This window comes from Crocuta crocuta, unplaced genomic scaffold, assembly GCF_008692635.1.
Source record: "Crocuta crocuta isolate KB4526 unplaced genomic scaffold, BGI_CrCroc_1.0 scaffold131, whole genome shotgun sequence".
NCBI lineage: Eukaryota > Metazoa > Chordata > Mammalia > Carnivora > Hyaenidae > Crocuta > Crocuta crocuta.
The window spans coordinates 17,151,635-17,175,180 of NW_027528977.1; the positions used below are offsets into that span (position 1 = coordinate 17,151,635).

Consider the following 23,546-nt stretch of genomic DNA (forward strand, 5'->3'; position numbering starts at 1 on the left):
GTGATCTGGCAGAATGGAGGCCCCACTGAGAGCTGCTTTTCTGGGTTTCCTACTCTTCAGGATGTGTGTGAGAAAGAAAGCAAAGGCTGCTTAGGAAAACCCAGGCACTGTTACTGAAGACAGGGATATAATCTAGGTAAGACCACTTTTTAATGGGACTCTAACTACCATGAAACTATTGGGGCATCTGGTCAACCCCTCATGTATTGGGGTGAGGGTTGGTAGAGATTTTGTGACAATGAGCCTGCAGTGTGTATCCAGTTTTTTTGAGTGTTTATCAAAAGTAAACAAATGGAAAAGAAAAACAAAGATAAGCACCATAAATAAAAATCTTAAAACCAATTCTTCTTAAAATATAATCATCACTGGAATCACTCGGGACCTTGTTAAAATGTAGATTCTAATTCTCTGGTCCTATGGTGGTCTGCATTTCTTACAAGTTTCTGGGTACTGCTGCTGCTGCTGCTGTTCTGAGCCCCATACTTCCAGAAGTCAGGCTCTGAATCGCTGTTGGTCAAGGTGTGCTCTCTGACCTCCTGCCCTGGAATCACCTCAGTGATTTTTAAATGCTGATTCTTGCTGTTACCCAGGCCTACTGAATTTCTGAGCATGGAAATGGAGAATCCACATTTTAAAGAAGATTCTCAGTTCATTCTTTTGCCAACTAAAGCTCAAGAACCCCTGCTCTGAATTACTGAGAACATCTCTCAAATACCTATAGCCGTATATCTGACTCTGAGAGACGGGGGATGTTAATGGGAGTTCCCTGAAACATAGAAGTAGAGGTGGCACTGGAGGATCTGTGGTCAAGTACAACTTGGGGAATGTTGGTGAAACAGTTAAGCTAGTTTCTTTACAGCAGGACTTCTCAGAGCCTTTGATGTGTGAATATGCATTATGAATCTTTAATGTTGCAATGGAACACAAAGCAATTCCTGACCATGGACCCCTTTTGACCCAGAGCATCTCCCCACAATAGTCCAGTGCAATACAGAAGCACTTCATGAACACAGAGCTCTAGGTTTAGGAGCTCTATCTTTGGAAGGACCAGCCACACCTTCATCTACTTAATACTCATAAGTGGTAGTACTCACTATGCTTCCCTGACCTTCTCCTAAAATGCACACTTTGGGGTGATTAGGTGCAACACACACCACATCATCACTACTAGCACATCAGCTCAGAGCCCTTGTCCTTGGGTTTCCAGTGCCCCCCAAAGCCAGTGTATTTCAGCAAAGAGACCCTATGTTAAGTGACACTACCTGGGGGGTCAGTAGGGTGAGGAAGCATTAATGGCAACCATGTCTAGTCAGAGCTAATGGTTGGCTCTTATGAAAAGCTTACAGGGGTGGGGGGCACCTGGGCGGTTCAGTTGGTTAAGCGGCTGATTATTTGTTTTGGCTTGTCATGATCTCATGGTTCATGGGTTCGAGTCCTGTATCAGGCTTTGTGTTGGCAGTGTGGAGCCTGCTTGGGAGTCTCTCCCTTTCCCTCTCTCTGCCCCTTCCCTGCTCAGGCTCTCTCTCTCAAAATAAATAAATAAACATTAAAAAAAAGAAAATCTTATGAGGTGTCAGGCACCGTGATAAGTGCCTGACACTCATCTCCTTATTAAATCACCACCAGATTTTCAGGCATCATTAGCATCATCAGCACCGGTGTTTACAGATGAGGAACTGGAGATTTAGGAAAAGGGCAAATAACTTGCAGAAGACCACACAGCTTCTGCATGTTGGGGCTGGGTTTTGACCCAGTTTGTGGCACTCTGAAGCCAAATCCTCCATGGATCTGTGATGTAAGGTCTGCTACAGTAGACAATTCCAAATGGCTAACACGCAGGAGCTGTTGTGCCCACCACCATGACATGTTAGTGTCTGCACTAAGCTCTTTTACCTATGGCAGGACTATGTCAAGCAGAAGAAGAATGAGTTAAATACATATTGGAGGGAGATTTAATTTTTGGAAACCTAGGATGCCGAGTGTTTCAGCCAGGCCTCTGCCCTAGCTCCCACTTCTGATAGGTGGACCACCACAGGCCTGTTTCTCTGCCAGCCGCTTAAGCTCCTCTGTGTTTTGGCAGCTTACACCTTACACTCTTATCCAGCCATCATTCCATATGCTCACAAGAACACTTTGAGGTGGCTTCTATGATGTCTAATTTGCAGATGAAGAAACTGAGGCTTGGAGAGGTTAAGGGCCTTGTCCATAATCACACAGCTAGTAAATGATGGGGGAGTGATTCACCCTCTGGGTGTCTACCTCTAAAGCCTACACTTTTGGCTTCTATCCTCAATTCTTCATAGGAGGCTATGAGTACCTCCTATGAATAGTGCCCTCGGTGAATAGTACGTGGGGGATGAAATGCTGAGGCTTCACAAAACATCTTCATTTTCTAGTTGTTGTTCTTTCTCTCAGCCCACTCTCTTTTTTCTCCCCCCGCCCCTCCTCTGCTGCTTCTCCTCAGCCCAGACAGAGCCTCTAGGAATAATGATCTCACTTGATGAGAACTGGCCCACCTTGGACATTCCCTGACAGGCCTCTCCCGCACAGTCTCAACCTTGTTAGCCTAGGGCCATGTGTTTTATACCTGGGGGATTTCTATCCTGGCTGCTGCCATCTCCCTGGTTTTCTGTTACAAAAACTACTGGCAACAGAGAGCAAGGGTCTCTGATCTCAGCCACTGATGTTCCCAAAGGCTCACCCTCTGCCCACTGTTCCTGGCCTCTTGCAGTCCAGTTATTCGTCCCTGCACTGTGCCCCTCATCAACCTCCGTTTCAAAGAGCCCACTGACAGGTCAGACAGAAGCCAGCCCAGCAGGGAGTGGCGGGCTGGTGGGGTGCCAGACAGTGACCCGCTGGGCCCCTCAGAAAGAAAAGGGGCTGTCACCACCGACAACACCTTTGAGCAACAAGCCGGAACAGTTACTTTCCGCCTGAGGAGAGACCCTGTCTCCTGGGGGGAGGTGGGGGACTGCCCCCCCTCCCGGAGTTGAGAGAATTAGCGGAGGGCAGGATGTCTGTCTTTTTGCTGCATGAAGAAGTTACCCCCAGACATCCAGCTGGGAGAAGGGAGCAGATTCAGCTATCATACAAGCTTCCTGGTAGATTAGGGAAATTCGAAGTACTAATTCCTAAACATGGCTATTGCCATACTCCAGGTACTATGCTTAGCAGTCCCTGGAGATTTCCTCATTTCATTTCTACTTCTAGGAGTAGGAGCTAGGAGCCAGTAGTGTACTGCCAATTAACATCACAGGAGCTGGAGGTTTGTAACTTATTGACTGTGTGGACTTGGACTAATTAGCTTACCTCTCTGAGCCTCAGTTTTCTCATCAGTAAAATGGAAATAACAATAATAATAATAATAATAATAATAATAGTTTAACGGGGCCTTTGTCAAAGATTAAATAAACCTTGTGCAAAGGCATTTAGTGTATAGCAGTCGTCTGTTTACTCTGGCTTTACAGATAGAGAACCTAGTCCTAGACAGGCTAGGTTGCTAGAAAAGGTTGGGCAGCTGCTCATGAGTGGTAGAGGTGGGATTCACACATAGCTAGCCCAGCCTCAAATATGCTGATCTTCATGCGTCACCAAGCTGGCCATGGTTTGTGAGGTCCGGCTCGCTCAGTAGTGATTCTCAGCAGTCACTGCCTTTCCTCTTGTCTCAGAAGAGGACTACAGAGCTTGTATACCTGCTGCCACCAGCCCACAGGAGGTCCGTATATAGAGTGAGCCAAGTTGAAAACAGAGATGAAAAGAAATATAACTGTGTTCATGTCTTACTAAAAAGAATTAATATATCTTACATTTAAGTTTTCTTTGCATTAATAAAATGGTATGAATGGTATGTAGTGATTTGGGTGTCATTTTATGGGTGTGTTTTTAATCCTAAAATGAAATGTATTCATACTAAAATAATGTATTGAAAAAAGACAACTGCTTTCTATCCTAGAAACTTCTCATTAAAACCTCCATTCATTCAATTCATTCAATAATTAGTTGATCAAGACAGAGAGGAACCCTGCAGTTAGGAACCTAGATTCTAAAAGGGAAACAAGGAACAGATAAATGTATACATACCTAAATTTTTTTTAATGTTTATCTATTTTTTTCTTATTTTTATTTATTTATTTATTTATTTATTTTAATGTTTATCTATTTTTGATGGGGGTGGGGGAGATACACACACACACAGATTCTGAGGCAGGCTCCACACTCTGAGCTGTCAGCATAAAGCCCAACGTGGGGCTCTCACTCACATTCTGTGAGATCATGACCTGAGCCAAAGTTAGATGCTTAACTGACTGACCACCCAGGCACCCCTACATGTATAATAGACTTTGGGAAGCTGGGAGTTTTTAAAAGACAAGTAAGGCAGGACAAAGGGTAGGCAATTGATGGAAGAGGGGGTTTCCTGCTTTAGATGGGGGTAAGGCAGGGAAGGCTTCCCAGAAGAAGTGGTATTTCGGGAGAAACCTGAAATGAGGAGACAAGTCATAGAAACCTCTGGAGGAAGAGCATTCTGGTCAGAAGAAACAGCAGTTGCAAAGGTCCAGGGAGGGAATGTATCTTCAGAGTAGGAACAACAAGATGGTGGATGCTGGGCCAGATAAGGGAGAAGAGTAGAGGGAAGATGTAAGTGCTGAGTAGAAGCAAGAGCCCACTAATGCAGAGCGATGCAAGCCATTGTTGCAACCTAGTCACCATTCTGTGGGTGATGTGATGCCCAGGGAAGGTTTCTAGGGGAGCATGATGCAATGGACTTTTAAAAGCATTCTTCTTTTTTCAGGCAGCCAGGAAGATGATGGGCATACAGACTGAGCATGCCTGCCAAAAGCAGTTGACTATCTTTCAAAATAAGAAGAGGGTCCTGCTGGGAGAACCTGGCAAGGAGAAGCTCCCGTGATACTACAAAAACATCAGTCTGGGCTTTAAGACAACCAACGAGACCGCTGAGAGCATCTATATTGACAAGAAATGCCCCTTTACTGGAATGTCTCCATCTGAGGGTGGATTCTGTCTGTTGTGGTGACCAAGAAGATGCAGAGGACCACTGTCACCCACTGACTACTACATCTGAAAGTACAACTGATTCAAGAAATGCTATGAGAACATGTCTGTGCTCATGTCCCCCCTGTTTCTGGGATGTCCAGGTCAGTGACATTATCACAGTGGGTGAATGCTAGCCCTTGAGCAAAACTGTGCATTTTAAGGTGCACAAGGTCACCAAAGCCACCAGCACCAAGAAGCAATTCCAGAAGTTCTGTAACTCGACATCTGCCCATACCCCTAAGAAAATAAAGTTATTTTCCCAGTCTTGGGCCCAGCTAAAAAAATGAAAGGATTCTTCTGGCTGCTTTTTGTGGAGTAGACTAGAAGTTGGAAGACCAATAGTCCAGCCTAGTGAAATTGATGGCATGATCTGGGTTGAGGTGGAAAGATATTACAAAACCATGACCTTGACGGTTGTGAATAAATGGAGGGCCGGACAAGGATGCATGCACAGATCTGTGCGGCAACCTTCATAGACAAAGGTGGCACGTCAGAGACTCAGGAATGACCACAGAAGACCACGTGATAGTCGGGAAGTGACAATACCTGTGGTGGGCATCAAAGGGTATTTCAAGTGATGGGTGCCAGCGGGCTAGAAACTTCTCCCCAGCTGATCTTCCTGAGCCTTGTGATTTATGAGTGAGCATAGCAGAAGTAAGAGTAGGAGAAGCTTGCCCCAGTGACTTCAGTGTCCCTTTCTCTATGGATTCCTCTTTCCCTTGCCTCTCCCAGATCCCAGAAGCCTTGGACTCTCTGGAGGACAACTACTTTCAGAAAGAGGGTCTGGGAGGAGCACAAGCAAGACATTTAGAATTAGGGGAACCAGGCTCCAATCCCAGCACTTTGAAGTTGACTCTGGGAAAACTACTCTCTAGCCCCTCAGTTTCTTTTGTTGGTAAAATGCAATCCTCCATTGCTAAATGTCAGCAACTAATTCAAATATGTTTAAACCCTATGCAGGCCAGACAATATGTCAGTGAGCCACCCAGATCACTGGGTTGTGGTCTTTGAGGGAAGATACCATTCATTCCAGCAGGAGTGGGTATGCAGTTGAGGAGGATATTTTAGAACAGGACTAAAAGATGGATTTCTGATTTTGAAATGTTATGTGTTACTTGACACGATGAACTTTTGATTGGGATCAGTGTGTGTTTAGAGAGTCTGAAGTCACATTACACAGGGAGATACTGAGAGTTAGACCTGTCACTTCATTAAGGTGGCATTTAGACACTTTCTATTAACTTTATAGTCAAACCTCACACAAGGCCTGTGAGGTTGGTGTTGCTGTTCCCAGTTTATAGATGAGGAAACAGAGGCTTGGATGGGTTAGGTGCTTTGCTCAAGGAAGTACAACCAGTAAGAACGGGAGCCAGAACTTACACAAGTCTCCTTGACCCAAGAGCCTGTGGACTGCAGCAGAAAGGGGCACAGCATCAACTCTCGGCCTGAGGGGGAATGGGAGAAGCCCTGGGAAGTCACAAAGGTAAGAGACCAGGGCCAGCTACCACATGCCTTCTTTCAGCATGCTCATCCCACATCTGTCCTTTATTCCAGTGCTCTTAAAAGAGGGGGACAGATCCTGGAAAGCTGGGGCCCTGAGCTCCTCTCCATAGTCCCATCTCTGTGGCAGGTGAGTACAGTGATGTACCCGGGGTCCATACACCAATCAAGTTGCCACTGCCTTGGGATACAGAACTTTTTGGCCTGTCCTCCCCATCAAGTGGCCCAGGGATGCCACGCCGAGAAGCATCACTCTATTAGCTCTTGTCTTTCTCTCAAAATGACACCCATTGTGTCAAGTCAGCGATTCCCAGAGGGTCAGTATGACCTGGGTACTTGTTAGAAATGTATATCCTTCGGCCCTGCACCAGACCTATTGTAACAGAAACTCTGTGAATGGGACCCAGCAATATGAATTATGCCTTCTAGGTGATTCTGATGCTCACTGACCTAAGAGAACCATTAAATATTTTCCATGTATTAACTCTTCTGAGCTCACAGCATCTGATGAGGTGGCAGCTAGCATTAGTCCCACTTTACAGAGGACAAAACTGAGACTTTTAGAGAACAGTTTGCTTCTATCCACAGTGTGAATTAGTGGTGGAGCCGGGACGTGAACCCAGAGTTCCCTGGCCCCTAAGTCTCTTTATCACCCTGCTAGGTTGTCTCCACTCCCAGTGAAAGATGTACACGTGGAATGGATGAAACATAAAGAGAGGCCACTGTTTCTTCTCTGCTGTAAGCATATGTATTTAGGAATAACCCAAACAGATAGACAGTAGCAATTTTGAAGACCAAGATGCTAAATGGAGGAAGGCAAAGCAAATCCATGGGGTAAACTTCACTCTGCGCATCAAGGCACACAAGACCTGGCTCTTCCTGTCCAGACCTGCTTCCCCAGCCTCACCATCCTCCATTCTCGGCACAGGTTTGTCTTGTTAGTCTTCTCAGAGGTCCCCAAATGTGTGCTGCTGTCTCATACTTCTGCATCTTTGCCATTCCCCCCCCTCCCCCCAGTGTTTTCCCTGCATTCCTGAGCTAAGTCCTCTGTAGCTTTCAAAATTCGAGTTTTACCTCCTCTGGAAGCCTCCGAGGCCCCTTTTCTGACTGTCATAGCCCCTCAGCTCTATGCTTAAATGTATTTTTTAAAAAAATGTTTATTTATGTTTAGAAGAGAGCACAAGTGTGGGAGGGGCACAGAGTGAGGAAGACAGGATCCGAAGAGGGTTCTACGCTGACAGCAGTGAGCTGGATGTGAGGCTTGAACTCACCAACTGCGAGACCATAACCTGAGCCAAAGCTGGATGCTCAACTGACTGAGGCACCCAGGTGCCCCATTGGGCTTATTCTATCCTGAGTATATGGCTTTGTAGTGGCTGGTTTCACATAGGTTTCACCCTCCCCACTGGACCTTGGATTCTTTGTGGCTGAGTCTGTCTCATTCACTCATGTGATCTGGCTGGATGTGTGTGTGTGGCTGGTATAGGGTGAGGTGTTTGCTCACCACCATCCATGATAAGAGGTGCAAATAGGGTCAGGACTAGGGAAAAGTGAATGAGGCTGGCGTAGGGGCACAATTAAAGAAGGTGATCAGTCTCTCAGGTGCATGGGTGCCTCAGATCGATCTTATCAGTAATGCCAGGCACACATTCTCTTGAGGGTGACGGGGTCCTTGTGGGGGCAGCATGGCATAGAGGAAAAGTGTGCTGGATTTACAGGCAGGGAACCAGGCATCTGTCCCAGATCTGTCCTACCCTGCTATTTTGCCTTGAAGAAGTTCCTTTCCCTCTCTGGGTTTTTGTACCTGCTGGGGACTCCATATTTTGGCCTTTCTGTGTCTGATATTTCTGTACTCCATGATTCCTGTGAATCAAAGAGGTAGTGTCCCTCAGCGTGTGTGGCCATAGAGTTCCAGAAATGGGCTTGGCAGATCAACACTAAAATACCTTGAGCTTAGGAAAAGGGAGGGAATTCCCCCTGGAAAGGTTTGGTCTTCATTGTGTGGGGGAGGGGGAAGGGCAGGCCCTGCACACAGAGCTTTGGGGCACACCTTGCAGTTTTCTTTGGATTCACATTTGGCCACATAGTTCTGGCCCCTCTCCAATCCCCCAGAGCTCTTGGCTGCGAAGATGGAAAGTCAAAGAAAAGAGCACAGGCCTTGGGCAGCTGCTCTTGCTGTGCTACAGAGAACGTCTAGCTATTTAAAGCCCAACTGTTCCACTTTCCCTGCTTATACCCTGGCATTCCAGCATGTAAGCACTTTGTGGGAAAAATGCACTCCAAATACAAAACTGAGGGGTGGGGAAAGCTAACACCAATGTTATTTTTCAGAATGCTACAGAATTCATGTTTCTGAGGGGCTAAAGGTGTTGAGCACTCACAGATTGCCCTGCCCAGGTTCTGGACACAAGAGTCAGCTGCTGTGAGGGTCCACAAAGAAGGTTCTTGACTTGGGTTCTGAGTCCCAGCATGGCTACATTTTAGCTGTGGGGCCTGGGCAAGCCATTCCACTTATCTGGCCCTTAGTATCTGCCTCGATGTAAAGGATACTAAGGGCTCTTCTGGGCTATAGTTGTGGTTTATTTGAGCAATGTGGGTAAAGTCTTAGTAAGTGCTCAGTGCATCACGTCTCTGACATCAAGACAAAGGACACTCCCTGTTCTGGAACTCTCCAGACCCCTCTGATATGTCCCCAGGAGATGTTAATATCTGTACCAGATTTCTTATTCTTGGCATTATTGGCATCATTCCTTGTTGTGGGGCCTGCCCTGTGGATACAGGATTATTTCGCAGCATCCTGGGTCTCTACTCACTAAAGGACAGTAGCATCTCCTTCCTTCCTGCTGTCACTCATAAAATGTCTCTTGATGCTGCAAAATGTCCCTTGAAGAGTAAAGTTACCTCTGGTGGAGAACTACTGATTTGGACCAAGGGAAGGATTGTGAGAGCAAGAGAGCTAATCTTGGCACCAGGGCCCTTGAACCTTTATTCAAATGCTGGTCACAGACACCAAGAGGGTACTTGCTGCAATACAGGCAGTTTTTCTGGCCAAGGAAAAATATAGGAAGCCAACACAAGGCTATAAATGCTACCTCTTTGCCACCAGTTAAGTCTGTGTTTTGATCCTTTAATTCCCTAAAATAAGTCCACAGTGCTTTAAATTATTAACATTTTTTTTTGCAAATTATGCATTTTAATCACAATTTTATGATGAATATTTGATTTGTTATCTAATCAGGGAAAAATATAATCCCTTAAGAGACACTTAATAATCATTTAAACTACTGAAAACTCGATTAGAAAACACTGAAGGTATGATGTTAGGTAAACTCATGAACTTTACTACCCCCACCACCCAACAAATTCCATGGTCAAATACATTTAGTGTGAAAAGGTCTTCAGTGGGCAAGTTTTCTGTTTGAAGTGACTTTTCCTGAGGCCTCTTTATAATCAAATTCTGCACTTGTCTGAACCTTCTTCAGAAACGGACTCCAAATTTTGTTAGTGTTTTAGAAATTAGCTGCTGCTTTTTAAAGTAGCAATGTAGTCTATGATTGTGGTTAGCTGGAAGCCTATTTTGAATATTACTTTCTCAAACCTCTCTATCCTCATCTGTGAAATGGAAAAAACTATGAAGAGACAGATTCATAGAACCTCCATTACTGCTATGAAGACACCAACAACATACGAGGAAGATACAGATGGAATAATTTAGGAGCTTGACATTTGCTGTGAAGGAAACACCACAGGGTGATGCGGGAGAGAGAGAGGTAGATTTTACAGGTCAAGGCAGCCCCCTTTGGGGAGGGGATGCTGGAGCTGAGAATGGAGAATGACTGCGAGGAGCCGCTCCTGCAAAATGTCGAGGTCAGAGCATTTCTGGCCCTGGATCAGCAAGGGCCCGAGTTGTGCCTAAGCTTAGTGTGTGAGGATGAGGGGCTGGCCAGAGAGGGTGCAGCAGAGTGGCTGTGGAGGGCGGTGGGGAACAGGTGAGAGAGAAGGAAGGAACATGTCCTAGAAGGCCCTAGAAGGCCCTCTAGGTTAAGGTGAAACATTTGATTTTGATTTTAACTACATGAGAAGACTTTGAGGGCATGGCATCTGATTTACAATTCAGAGTGATCTCTCAGGCTGCTGTGTGGAGGAACAGAAAGCGTGATGCAGGAGCAGCAGCATACACCCCCACCCGTCGGTCGCCTTTCCCATTACCTAGATGCATACAAAGCTCTGCACAGGGCTCGGTGCATGTAAGCTCTCATAAGACCTCACTGATTTTACTTTTTATATGCAATAAAGAATGGACTCTATCTTTTGTTGTTAAAAAGCTCAATAGAAAACTGACCCCCAACCCTCAGTTTCCTAAACAGAAGATTCTCTAGTCAAATATGTCCCCAGAGGTCAAAGATCTTATTTACACTAGATGATCCAGAACAATTTCAGCCCCCTGCTGCCATGTGGTCCTCAGTTGGGGTTAGTTCTGCTTCTCTCCCAAGGAAGAGAGACTCAGTGTCCGGCCAGCTGGCAGTGGCCTCAAGGCCAAATTTTCCTCCTAAGCATTAGATATATTGCTTTCCTCTCTGGGAGTTAATTGGGGACTCTGTTTACGGCTCCAGCTACATTTGCCACAAGGTCTTTGGACTGCAAGGGGAATCCTCATCCAACCCAATTAATAGAGCAATGTTGCACTTCTAAGCTGTCCCCCACCCAACCAATCCATCAACATGATTTGCACACATTAATCAAGGCATTTACAATGGGTTCACCAAGCTTCATCTCTCATTGGATGAAGAAATGGGACTATTTGGACTTGAGAACTATAACTCTTCCAGAGTCCCTGAAGTCCTGAGCTTGGCTCTGCTAAATGCACAGACAAGGTGTTATTAATTAACAATTGAGATAAATGCCGGAATAGCATCCCTGAATCATGTCAAACCAATTTGGATGGTTATGGGATGGGGAAAGGGGGAGGAGGCCATGGGAAGGGGTGGGCTTTGTCTGTTCCAAGTGCTTTGGACAGACTCCAGTGTTATTTCTCCTCATTTAGACCTGGCTGGAGTGCCTGGAACTCAGGCCAGCATCCACATCTCTTAACCCAAGGCAGCCTCCTTTGGAGCAAAACAAGGAACCAAACTTTGCAGATGGAGGAGAGCTGGAAAATACTATGGTGAAGAGCAGCCTGAGTGGAGTTCTTAATTTAAGGAGTGAAATGTAGAAGCTGCTGGTGCATGGAAGAGCCCCCATCAGGGGTGACTGACCACACAGACTGGTGGCTTTGAGGACTCTCCTAGGAGGGCAACTCAATATTATGATGGGCTTTCTTTCCTGTCCTGTAGCCGACACCCACACTCCATGATAGTCACTTCTCTATGCTCCCATGGAAGGAAGGACTTCCACTCAGTCCTCTGTCAGCCCTGACTGTAGTGATTATAATGATGTGTTCATACATCTTATCTTTACAGATGGATGTGGACTCTTTGCAGACATGTAGCATATTTGTCTTATTATTTCCAATGTCTAACATTTAGTAAAACCTCAATGAATGTTTGTTAAACCATGAACGAATAGCTAATAGATGGGTGGATGGATGGACATCTCCTGATGACGGAAAGTTAAAGGTTTTTTAAATTTTGAAATTTTTTCCCCTAAGTTTATTTATTTATATTGAGAGAGAGAGAGAGAGAGAGAGAGAGAGAGAGAGAGAGAGCACAGTAAGTGAGGGGCAAAGAGAAGGACAGAATCCCAAGCAGACTCCGTGCGATCAGCACAGAGCCTGATGTGAGGCTTGAGCTCACGAATCATGAGATCATGATCTGAGATGAGATCAAGGATCAGACACCTAACTGACTGAACCATCTACGCAGAGCAAAGGCTTTTTAAAATTTTGAAGCAAATATTGGTCACCTCTTCATCCAGGAATGGAAAACACTTTTAAAACACATTCAAATTATTCCCTCAAAAATTAAACATGAGAATGTATTAATATTTTTTTAATTACTTCTTTTTTAAAAATTTACTTATTTTGAGAGAGAGAGATTGTATGTGTGTGAATGGGGGCGTAGGGGGAGAGAATCCCAATCAGGCTTTGTTCTGTCAGCATGGAGCCCAATGTGGGGCTCAGCAAGGAGCTCAAACTCATGCACTGTGAGATCATGACATGAGCTGAAATCAAGAGTAAGACACCTAACTGAATGAGCCACCGAGGTGCTCCGCTTATTTCTTCTTGAAATAAAATTCCCCTTTCCTCACTTTATTTCTCTTTTGTTCTGGAAATTCTAGGAGTAGGGGTTTGGAATGTAGGCACGATGACCTTGGGCTGGGTCAGCCCACTCAGTGGAAACCATTATTTAAACAAGTTTTTCTCAAAATGTGGTCTGCAAACCACTTGTATAAGAATCCACTTGTACAAGAACCACTTGGCAAAAATGCAGATTCCTAGATCCCATATTTGACTTAATAAATCAGAATCTCAAGGGCAAGGGCCTAGAAATCAAAATTTTAAAAAAAGTTTTTAAGTGTCTATTCATTTTTTTTTGAGAGAGAGAGAGAGAGAGAGACAGACAAAGTAGAAGCAGGAAAAAGGTGAGACACAGAATCTGAAGCAGGCTTCAGGCTCTGAGCTGTCAGCGCAGAGCCCAACACAGGGCTGGAACCCACAAACTGTGGGACCATGACCTGAGCTGAAGTCAGGCTCTTAACTGACTGAGCCACCTGGGTGTCCCTAGAAATCTAAATTTTAAACAAGCTCTTCAGGGTGGTATACAATGCTGAAATTTGATAAGCACTGGTTAGAACCTCAGTGGTTATGGACTATGGGAAAATTACTGATTGGGCTCTATCTATGTGGATTCGGCATCTGTTCTGGAAAAAAGCAGCAACATCACTACTTATGATGTTAGAGCTAGCAACAGCCAGCATGTGGGGACATTCCATGAGCCAGGCACTTTGTGAAGCATATTGCATACGTTCCTCAGCGAAACTTCACATCTACTAATGGAGGCAGCATTATCATGCCTATTTCACAGACAAGAAAAGTAAGACTCTGAGGAGTCAAGTTACTTGCAGAAGTGGGACACAAAGACTGACCTCTGAGCCTAGGATTTAACCATTATGATGTTATGGTGTCACCTGAGTAACCAGAGAAGTGACAGGAGAAGGAATTAAAGGCTGACTTTTAGGGCTATGTTCATGTAACGAGGGAAACACAGACAGCTCGCTAATGCAGTAAGGAGGGATGTGATGCAAGTGGGACTGTGGACAAGCTCGGCTTAGGAAGGGCTTTCTCCTACCCCGTCCACTCCAGGCCTCACCCACAGACTGGAGAGGACATCTCACGGGATTGCATGGGTACTTCGGACAGACTCCCAGGCTGGCTTGAAATGCTGGGAGCTGGGCTCTGTAGAGACAGAGGGCTGGAGCTCCTGACTCTGAGTTCTGGGAGATAAAAGGGTGTAGGGAAGAAGAAGGGCCTGTCTTTCCAGGCCAGATGGTCTAATAATGCTTCCCCACCTCGAGGTTCCCACTTTTAGAGGAAATCTACACCCTTTCTCCTACCCCTGGCTGTGATGAACTAAATCTCACACCTCTGTCTTGGTGGTGATAATTAAATATTATCCGCCTGTCACTTGATGCACATGTTGTGTGTATTCTCAGACTTTAATGAGCTAGTATTTGTCTTCTGTAAGCAAAAATATTTCTTTGAGTCTCTTCTTTTTCAAATTGGGGTGAGCAGTTCAAGTGAAGATCTCTCACTATTAAAAAGACAGTCTGCTTGCCGGCATGTGTGTCTGAACTGTTTCTACTTCTTAGGATCAATGGCAGGGAAAGCTTGGTCCTTCAGAATCAGCCATTGCTTTCCTGAGGTTAAGTTGGTGGTCACATTGTGTGGGGTGTTGGGAGACTTTGAAAGGGATGGGATTAAGAAGGCATGGAACCAGCATAAACTGTTTTTGTGGGATATTTGAAGACCGCTTTTTCCAACAGGGTTTATCATGTAAGCACTGTAGAATACAGAAAATATTTGAGTGAAAATTTTCTCAAGTCTTCTAAGGAAGGCACTTAGCTAGTACCATTCTAGATGCATAGGGAAAAAGTTAATTCATTCCATGTAATGGAGGTCTTAGGGCAGTGGCTCTCAAAGAGAAACTGTATCAGCATTACTTGGAAATTTACTAGAAGTTAAAATTCTTGCATCCCACCCCAAGTCTGTGGAATCAGAAATTCGGTGGGGGTGGGGGGGGCAGGGGAGATTTAGCAATCAGTGTTTAATCAAGCCTTCCAGGTGGTTTTGCTATAAGCTAAAGTTTCAGGACTACTAGTGGCCATAAAGCACCAGGGCTTAATTTTTTCTCAGAGGAACCCAGTTTGAAAAAGGCTATTAAGGGCTTCAAATATCTGTATCCACATTGTATCTAAATCTATCTCAGTTTAAAATAAAAATATCTATCCCTTTAAACTGAGATTTTTTTTTAAACGTAGAGTGTTCCCAGATGAAAAAATGATTTGCCTCTTCCAACTCACTTTGGACGAGCACTCTGTTATTTCACCATTCCTGAGGTTCATAACAAATGTGTTCATTGCAGCTGCTCCCCAGGCTGACATTCATGCTCTGTCTGGGTGCCTCCTCTGACCTACTGTCAGGTTCAGAAACCACATAGCCCTGCTTGAGAACTCCCAAAGCAGGAGAGAGCCTGGGGCAGAACTCCTACCCCAACCAAAACAAACAAAAAACTGATATAATTAGTGTGCTGCAGGATTGGACCTGGAGTTGATGAGGAGCAACTTTAATATTTATCAATAAACAGCAAAGTGCTTAGCACACCTCCTAGGGAAGTAATTAACCATAAAAAGGATACTCTGCACTGAGGAATCTCCTCCAAAAAAAGAACTCCGTTAATTGTGAATTGCTTACACCAGGTGAGAGACAATCCGTGTCTACCTCTCTCACCTGACATAAGCAACTCTGAATTAACTGGGAGTTTCTTTTTATAAACACTGTGCAGAGTCTTTTTTTTTCTTGGTGGCTAATTACTTCCTTGGGAGGTTCGCTTTAATAGTTCCCATAACAAGGCCATTATTGTCTTTAGCATAATCACTGCCTCATTTGCTTTTGTGCCTTGCCTTTCTGATGCTCTGCCTCTGCCCACCAGGAGGGACCCTGCACTGTGCCTGTAGTGTAGTCCTCAGACCAGGACCAGTCACACCTGTTGGGTTTCCTCCAGCTCCACTATTTCAGGAATTTGGTTTTTTCCTGGCAAGAGCTGCGATCAGGGAGGGGTAGGGCTGGTGGAGAAGGACGTAGATGGTGCAGGGTATGTTGGGGAGACTGAGTCCCCCTTCCCTATGTGCAGCATTCCAGCCATTTGCTCTGCTTTCAGTTGCTGACATCTGCAGTGGGGAGGGATGGGCGACAGGGCAGCGGCTCCTTTCTGAAAGAGGAAGGAGCTAATCTATCTGTAAGCAACCACTTTGCTAAGGGAAATCACCAGGGACCAGAAAAAAAAAATTGAACCTTATCTGGATAGGTAATGTGATTTTGACTCTGTCTTGGAAAAAAAAAATGTATGGATATATGCAGTTATGCCTCACTTCATTCAAAAATGAATTAAAGTGGCTTCTATTTCGGCTCTGTTTCAGTAAGGTAAATGAATGAATGGGAGCTCTGTAAATACATCAGGTCTATAAGCTTTTTTGATTGGTGTACTCCTATCATTATATGTATGTTAGCTTATTTACACATTATGTACATATATAACAGCAATAATATATTACAGAAATTGCAAAGTGTCTATTAGGATGAGGAGCAGTAAAAATCACTATCTAACACTTTCATCCATCACCCAGGTGGACTGCACCCCCTTCTGGACACTACCTAAGCTGACCTTGGGGTCATGAGGGCAGGAGCTGACATTCCCAGAGCACAGGGATTGACAGAGTGGGATTATACACGTTTTTATTAAATCACATAGTTGAATGCATGGATCCTCTTACACCCTGAAATAACTTGCACTCTGAGGGAATTCTGACCAATTAGTAATTTTGGCAGGAGTAGGTCACAAACCTGTACTAATGTGTAGGGAGCCTTGGTCCATATTCTTAGGAAATCACACAGCTCCTAAGCTACTGCAACTCCATTTAGCCCCAAAATTTTAGCATTCCATCAGGGAATAACACAGGAAAGAAAATTCAGTTCAGAGGTTCAGAACAGGGACTGGCAAATTTCCTACAAAGGGCCAGAGAGTAAATACTTCAGGCTTTATCAGCCATGTGGTCTCACTGCTGCCTTTGAGGGTGATACATAAACCAACAGGCATTGCTATCTTCCAATAAAACTTCGTAAATGAACACCGACATTTGAATTCCACACAGTTTTCACATGTCTTGAAATATTGTTGTTCTTTAGATTCCCACCCTGCCCCCCAACGTTTGGAAATGTAAAAACCAATTTTTAGCTCATATCATGCCAGGCAATGGATTAGGCCAACGGGCTGTAGTTTGTCAACCACTGGTGGCAAAAGTGGACTTTGGAGTCAGATCTGGGTTTGGGTCCCAGTTTTACTATCAATGGTTGGCTTATCTTAAAAAGTTACTTAACTGTGGTCTAAGCTTCAGTTTCCACATTTGTAAAGTAACATCTCAAAGGGCTGTAAAGATGAAGGGAATGCCTGTGATGTCTGAGCACAGTGTGAAGCACATATTGTGATCATCATCATCGATCTGTTTGTAACTTCCAGCCCTGAGGGGTCAGGCAGGAGTGGGTACCCAAAGGCAGAGCCAGGGCCCAGCCACCTGTCCGTGGCGGTGCTACTTGACAACCCAAAGCCAGCATCAAACCCCAGTGCCTTCAGTCTTATATCCAGGAGCCCCCACTGGCCCAACGATGCCCGTTCTCTGCTGCATTTGTTTCAAAGGAAATGTTACAACAACATTTGACAATAGTATAGGGGAGGTCTTTCAGGAAAAAATGACTCATGACGGAAGTATACACAACGCTCTGCTCTTGAGGGGCTGGGAATTAGAAGACGCTCGCTCACCTCCCTCATTATCCTTGTTATCAGCACAGGAGGTTTCCATGGCAACGTTGCATCCGGGCCCTCTCCAGCCGGTCTGGCAGACACACTGCCAGCTGTTCTGACCCAGCGTGCATCTCCCGTTGCCGTTGCACAAATCGGGGCAGCCATCTGGTTGGAGAAATGGAGAGGATGAGAAGGAGGGACGTGAGGCTGTGCTGGGGTAGCAGGGGAGCCATGCAAAGGGGGAGCAAGGCCGCGGGGCAGCCACTGGGCCAGCCTCAGAGTGGGGCCCGTGCCTGCCTTTGAAAGAGTCAGGGAAGCAGGCAATGCATGCAGTTGCAAGACATAGTAGGGTCCCAGATGCAGGGGATCCCCAGTGACACTGACCTGTGTGAAGGGGTCTGAGGCAACCTTTCCAAAGTGGGGAATATTCCAGAAAACTATACCAGCTCTGAGCTTAAAAGACTAGGTAGGCTGTTATTTTTAGCCAGTAGCTCAAAACTGAGTCTACCTCCAAAAAACTTTTTTCTTTCTTTCTTTTTTTTTTTTTTTTTTAGAAGTACCTTCTGCAGAAGAGAGAAAATTCCCTGTCAACCCAGGATGGAGGCAACACGCCCTCCATTTTTCAGAATCTCAAGGATACATGTATATATGATTATCACAAGCTTCTTATGACCAAGAACTGGATGGCTCTGCTGGGCCATTTTCATATTTTTGTAATATTTAGTTTTAAGGGAGCACTTTAAAATGTTGGCTGTTTATCACTCAACCTATTTATATCATGATTTAATAATACTGCTGAATCTGAAGGCTGTGGAAGGAGTGGGGACTCAGTGTCATCAATGGGGAAAAGAGAGCAATGTGTATGTGCCTGGGGAATGAGGTAGCGTTCGAGTAATTCCTATTTCATGGTAATGTTTTCTTTCTTTCCTCTTTTTTTTTTCCCTGCAGTGGGATGCAGTACAAAATCAGCAGCCTACCTAATTCCCTAATCACGCCAGCACCCCAAAACACTGCACCTACCATTCTTCTGACCTGAGCTTGGGTGCTGAGAGCCTGGGTGAGGGAAGAGGAGGAAAGGTAGCAGAGGGCACTAACGAGGAAGGGGAAAATCTCCCCCCACAGAGCCTCTGTCACCCTTTATAGGATGTGGAGAGCAACACAGAATGGTAGGATGTCACCACACTCACAAAACCTACTTGCTGGCAAGCTTTACTGGATATGTTTTCATTTTTCCTTTAATAGCTTTATTGAGCCATAATTTACATACCATAAAATTCACCTGTTTTAAGTGCACAATGCAGTGACTTCTAGTAAATTTATAGAGTTGTGCAACCTAGGTATGTTCTTCTTACTTCATTTAAATATACCCCAAATGACCACTAATTTAATTGTCCCCAGAATGTAACTTCCCTGAATATCTATTTTTAATTCTATCTCCACCTCTGTCACCATGTCTATTTCTAGCTCTTTTCTATATCGAGTTTTAAACCGCACGAAGTACAAGGGTCGGATGGGGGTTGGGCTGTTGTGAGGGGACGAAGAGCTTTGCAGTGAGGGAGGTAACCGATGTGAAACCATTCTGGCCCAAATCTTCTGAATCAAAAGCATGCATTTCCCCCTACTTCTCCCTCCAGGGTTCCACAAGCCTTCGAGTGACATTTTAGCTCTCTTCTCTTGAGTTCCCCTTACAAGAATGGCAACAAACCTAATCGGTGCATGTGGCAGTGGTGGGAATTGGAAGGACTCCCCCTAGGTGGTGGGAATTGGAAGGACTCTCCCTTGGAGGAAGGGTCCAGAGGGTCTGAAAAGGAATTGAAATTTGCTTATTTAAGGTATCTTACTTTTGAATGCTTGTTCCCTTCCATCCTTTCCAGATAGTGGTATGGGTTAGGACCTGAGAGAACAGGATAAGGAAAAGAGAAGAAATTCTATGTGGGGGAGTCTCTGTGAGGAAGCTGAGCTGGCTTGAGAGGAGAAGGAGGAGACTGTTATCAGAGCTTCATGTTTCCTTTTGCTGTGTAGCTCAGCACTAAATCCAGGATGCAAACAAAGGGTAAGTGCCTGCACAGCTCAAGAAAGACTTGTTGGTATCCATACTTATTTTTACAGAGCCCAGACCCAAATTTCCATTCCTTTCCTTACCAAGGAGTGACCATGGCTCTACCTGGAGAACCGGTGACATGCCCCTTGTTCACACTGTGAGTATGTTCTGGGAGTGGAAGTCATCCTCAGTTTCAGAGAATTACCACAAACATTTCACAGGAGCAAAATGAAACTCAGTAGGAAAAGCCCAAGGGACATATCAGAGGTTCTCAAGGAAAAGAGTGTATCTCCAACCTCCAGCCACCTCCAGCTTTGCAATTCCCACCAGTAGAGTTTTGGTTGAATGGATCACAGGGAATACACTAAATGACAGACCTAGCAACATTTGCTCAGCATGCCGTCTATTATATGTGCTTTGTTATTTAGCCACTTTGAGGTCTTATGCTTTGACTAAAATCACACCCAAAGTCTCAACAGAAGCCTCATTGTGTAGGAAACCCACGTCGACTACATAAAATTTAAATCTGCAAAGAACACTAGCATGTCAGTCAGAGATAGGCACTCAAAATATCTGTGCTCTTAGATTGAAATGAAGCTTTTTTTCCCCTTTCTTTTTCTCTCTTGATTCTTTTTCTCCCCCCAACCAACTGAAGTGAGATAAACAGACCACAGTAGCAGGTTTTCTCCACATCATATGAGGAAGATGAAAACATGAACAGTGGGAAGCTGGCAAATCTCTGAGAAGTTTCGGGGTAGCTGGGAATTAATGGACAGCACTTTGCTTTTAGCTTGAAGAGGAAGAAAGTAGCCTTGGCAGGTGCGTGGTGTTGCTAGGCAACCCCAAGCTATCCCCAGCACAAGTTCATTCTGCTGCTGGCCTTCTGAGAAGGTGATTTGTTGTGTTTGTAAAGTGCAAACCCAGCTTCTGCTTAAGGAAAAACAAAATGTAGGAAGTAATTAGTCTGGAGGGCAAATGGGCATCAGGTAGCAACTTTTCTCTGGAGAGAATTTTATAACTAAAGTTGGAATGGGCTTATGGGCTCATACTTGGGGATCCAAGAGGTCTCCCATATGGAGTCTTCTGGCTAGCACTGCTGACTTCCTTGAGTTTCCACCTTTTAGATCACTGACATAGAGTGTGGTAAGGCACAGTTTTTGGTTCTTTGCACAGCTAGACAGCTGGCTGTCTGGAGACTCCAGCTTCTATCATGACCCTAGGCTAGTGAGTCTCCACTGAGTCTTGTTAGTTGCCTTTTACTCTTTTAGGAGAACTTTGGCAAGGTCAGGAGACATTTTTGATTATCACAACTTGGGGAGCATGCTACTGACATCTAGTGCATAGAGGTCAGGAGTACCGCTTGGCATCCTAAAATGCACAGGACAGTCTGCACAATGATACAGCTTTAAATGTCAACAGTGCCAAGGTTGAGAAAACTTGCCCTGGACCCTCAACTCCATGAAACCGGAGAGTTCCTTGTTTGTTGGCCTCATGTCAGGCACATTGTAGATGCTTGAATGAATGGTCACACAAGTTGTATTGTAGATGCTTGAATGAATGGTCAGACAGGTTGTATAGCCTTATCTATAAACTCTTCTGAGAGTCATGAGAAGACAGTGGGGCCCTTTTCTCAAAGGCCAAAAGAGAACTTTCAAGGCCATCAGTGATATCTTGGGCAGGTTCTATAAGACTTCCAATGCCTTTGGCAGGGTGGAAATGGTATAGTTTTGAAGACTTCAACACGCAGAATTTCAGCCAGTAAACAAAACAAAACAAAACAAAACCCCAAAATCAAAAAAAAACAACAATCCATCAACAGTTACCAGAGACAGGCAGGGTTTTTGTCTTGACAAAAATTAGACCTGATGCAGAAATCTGGGATTAAAAAAAACAACCCAAACTCACACTTTATCTTCAGTCTTCTGAGGTCTATACCTGGACTCAAACTTGCATCTCAACATCTCTATCTATTACTCACAAGCATCTCAAACTCAAGAGAATTCAGCCTCTTTATCTCTTATCCCCCAAATTTTGATCCACTGATCAATGAATGGCACCTCCATGTACCCCAAATGCCCCAAACTGAAACCTTAGAGTCATTCTTAATAACCTCCTCTGCCTCCACCACCTCTCTCATCCCTTATATCTTGTCAACAACCAAGTCCTGCCTGATTTTTCTTTTAACAATAAGAAGTCTTGTCTTTCCTCATTGCATTAACCCAGGCCTCCTCATCTTTGCTCGGGCCTCTTGTGAAAGCCTCCTACCTGGTCTCCCTGCTTCCAGTCTTGCACCACCATCCACTTCTGTTCAGAACGCTACTCAAAACACATGCACAGCTTTCCATTGACCCCAAGGTAGAGCCTGAAGTCTTTCACCTGGCTTACAGACCTTTTATGAACTGGTTCTCAAGTCAGCCCATCTCAGTACCACTTTAGGCTTTGGTCAGATCAAAGCTGTTCATTCTTTCCTTTTCTCTTTTCTCATCTACCTAACTTCAACCCATCCTTCAGATCCCCATCCAGAAGTCATCTCCAGGAAGCCTTTCCAAAGCTCCCAGTTCCAGGCTAGCTACACTTGTGACAGTGCTTTATCCTGCCCTACCCCACCCTACTCTACCCTACCCTGCCCTAGCTTACCCTACTATCCTGCCCTGCCCTGCCTTACCCTAGCTTACCCTACTATCCTGCCCTCCCCTGCCCTACCCCACCCTACTCTACCCACCACACTGTATCAGAACTGTCTAGCATCTCCTTGATACTTGCTATCTATGTAGCAGCCACTCCTTAAGACATTCTACTGTCATTGTAATAATTGTGTACATAACCAGCTATAATTTGAATGGTGCCTCTAAATTTGTGCAGTGTACAGCAGCTTCCCTGGGCACTCCTGTTATGAAGTAAATCCATCAGGGCAGGTGCCGTGTCTATCTTGGTTACTCTTGGATTGCTAATACTCAATAAATAGGGAAGTGAATGAATGACTTTTAACTGAACTCAGAATTTCCAACATCTTTGGCAGACTGGAAATGGAATTGTTTCCAAGAGTTTACTGCACATGAAATTCCAAACACTAAAAAAAAAAAAAAAAAAAAAACCCCCCAAAAAAAAAAAAAAAAAAAAAAAAAAAAAACCCTCAAAAACAAAACAAACAACAACAACAACAAACCCTCCAATGACACAGTTACCAGGTAGGCAGGTTTTGGCTTAACAAAAATTAGTCATGAGGAAAATAACGTCTAAAGCACAGTAAAAAGGGGAGCGTAAATGCACTTGAAGAAAGCTATAATTACCATAAAAGGCTTTTCTAAAAAGCATCAAGGAATGTTCTGCCACGTGCAGCAATTTAGAAGTAGAAATAAGTGGCTAATAGTATATAAGTGGTATGTATGTATAAGGGGTGTAGAAAGAGAAGAAGGATCTTAACATTCAGCATCAAGCACACCTTAGAAAAGCACAGAGGACAACACCTTGCCCAGATAGAAATGCAAGTGAAAACACAAAACAGGCTGTGTATAAATGAGGACAGATGACAGGAAAGCTGGAAAAGTGAGGCATCTCTACTTGGCTCAGGAGACCATTTGGAGAGTTACTGCAGCCTCTGTGGAAAGTCTTCTGAATCAAAGGGAAAACCTTAACCTGGTTTGGAGTCAGAAAATTCTGGGATTAAAACATAGATGTGCCTCTTGCTGTCTGTGTGATCTTGAGCTGGGAGTTTCACCTCTTACCCCTGTCAGTAAAACTATGTATCTTACAAATCAATCGTATTTACTGTCCTTCCCAATATAACCTGCATGAAGGCTGGGACTTTCGTCTTTTTTGTTCATTGAGATATCTTCAGTGTCTAGAAAAATAGTTGGCATATAACAGGCATTTATTAAACGTTTGTTAATAAATAACTTAACAGGTGATAATGGTAAGTTTTACAGATACCAGAGGGGTGA

The 23,546-nt window shown here is 44.5% G+C and overlaps 1 protein-coding gene and 1 pseudogene across 2 annotated transcripts in view; one reads left to right on the top strand and one right to left on the bottom strand.

Annotated features, from left to right (window-relative positions):
• Nucleotides 1-23,546, bottom strand: part of TENM2 (teneurin transmembrane protein 2) — a 3,267,991-nt gene that overhangs the window by 100,600 nt on the left and 3,143,845 nt on the right. For both annotated transcript variants that reach the window (XM_077757352.1, XM_077757353.1), the window contains one exon: nucleotides 17,583-17,729. In XM_077757352.1, the coding sequence (XP_077613478.1) occupies nucleotides 17,583-17,729 (147 nt within the window). The remainder of the gene's footprint in view (nucleotides 1-17,582; nucleotides 17,730-23,546) is intronic.
• On the top strand, nucleotides 4,802-5,339 carry LOC144225963 (small ribosomal subunit protein uS17 pseudogene; annotated as a pseudogene).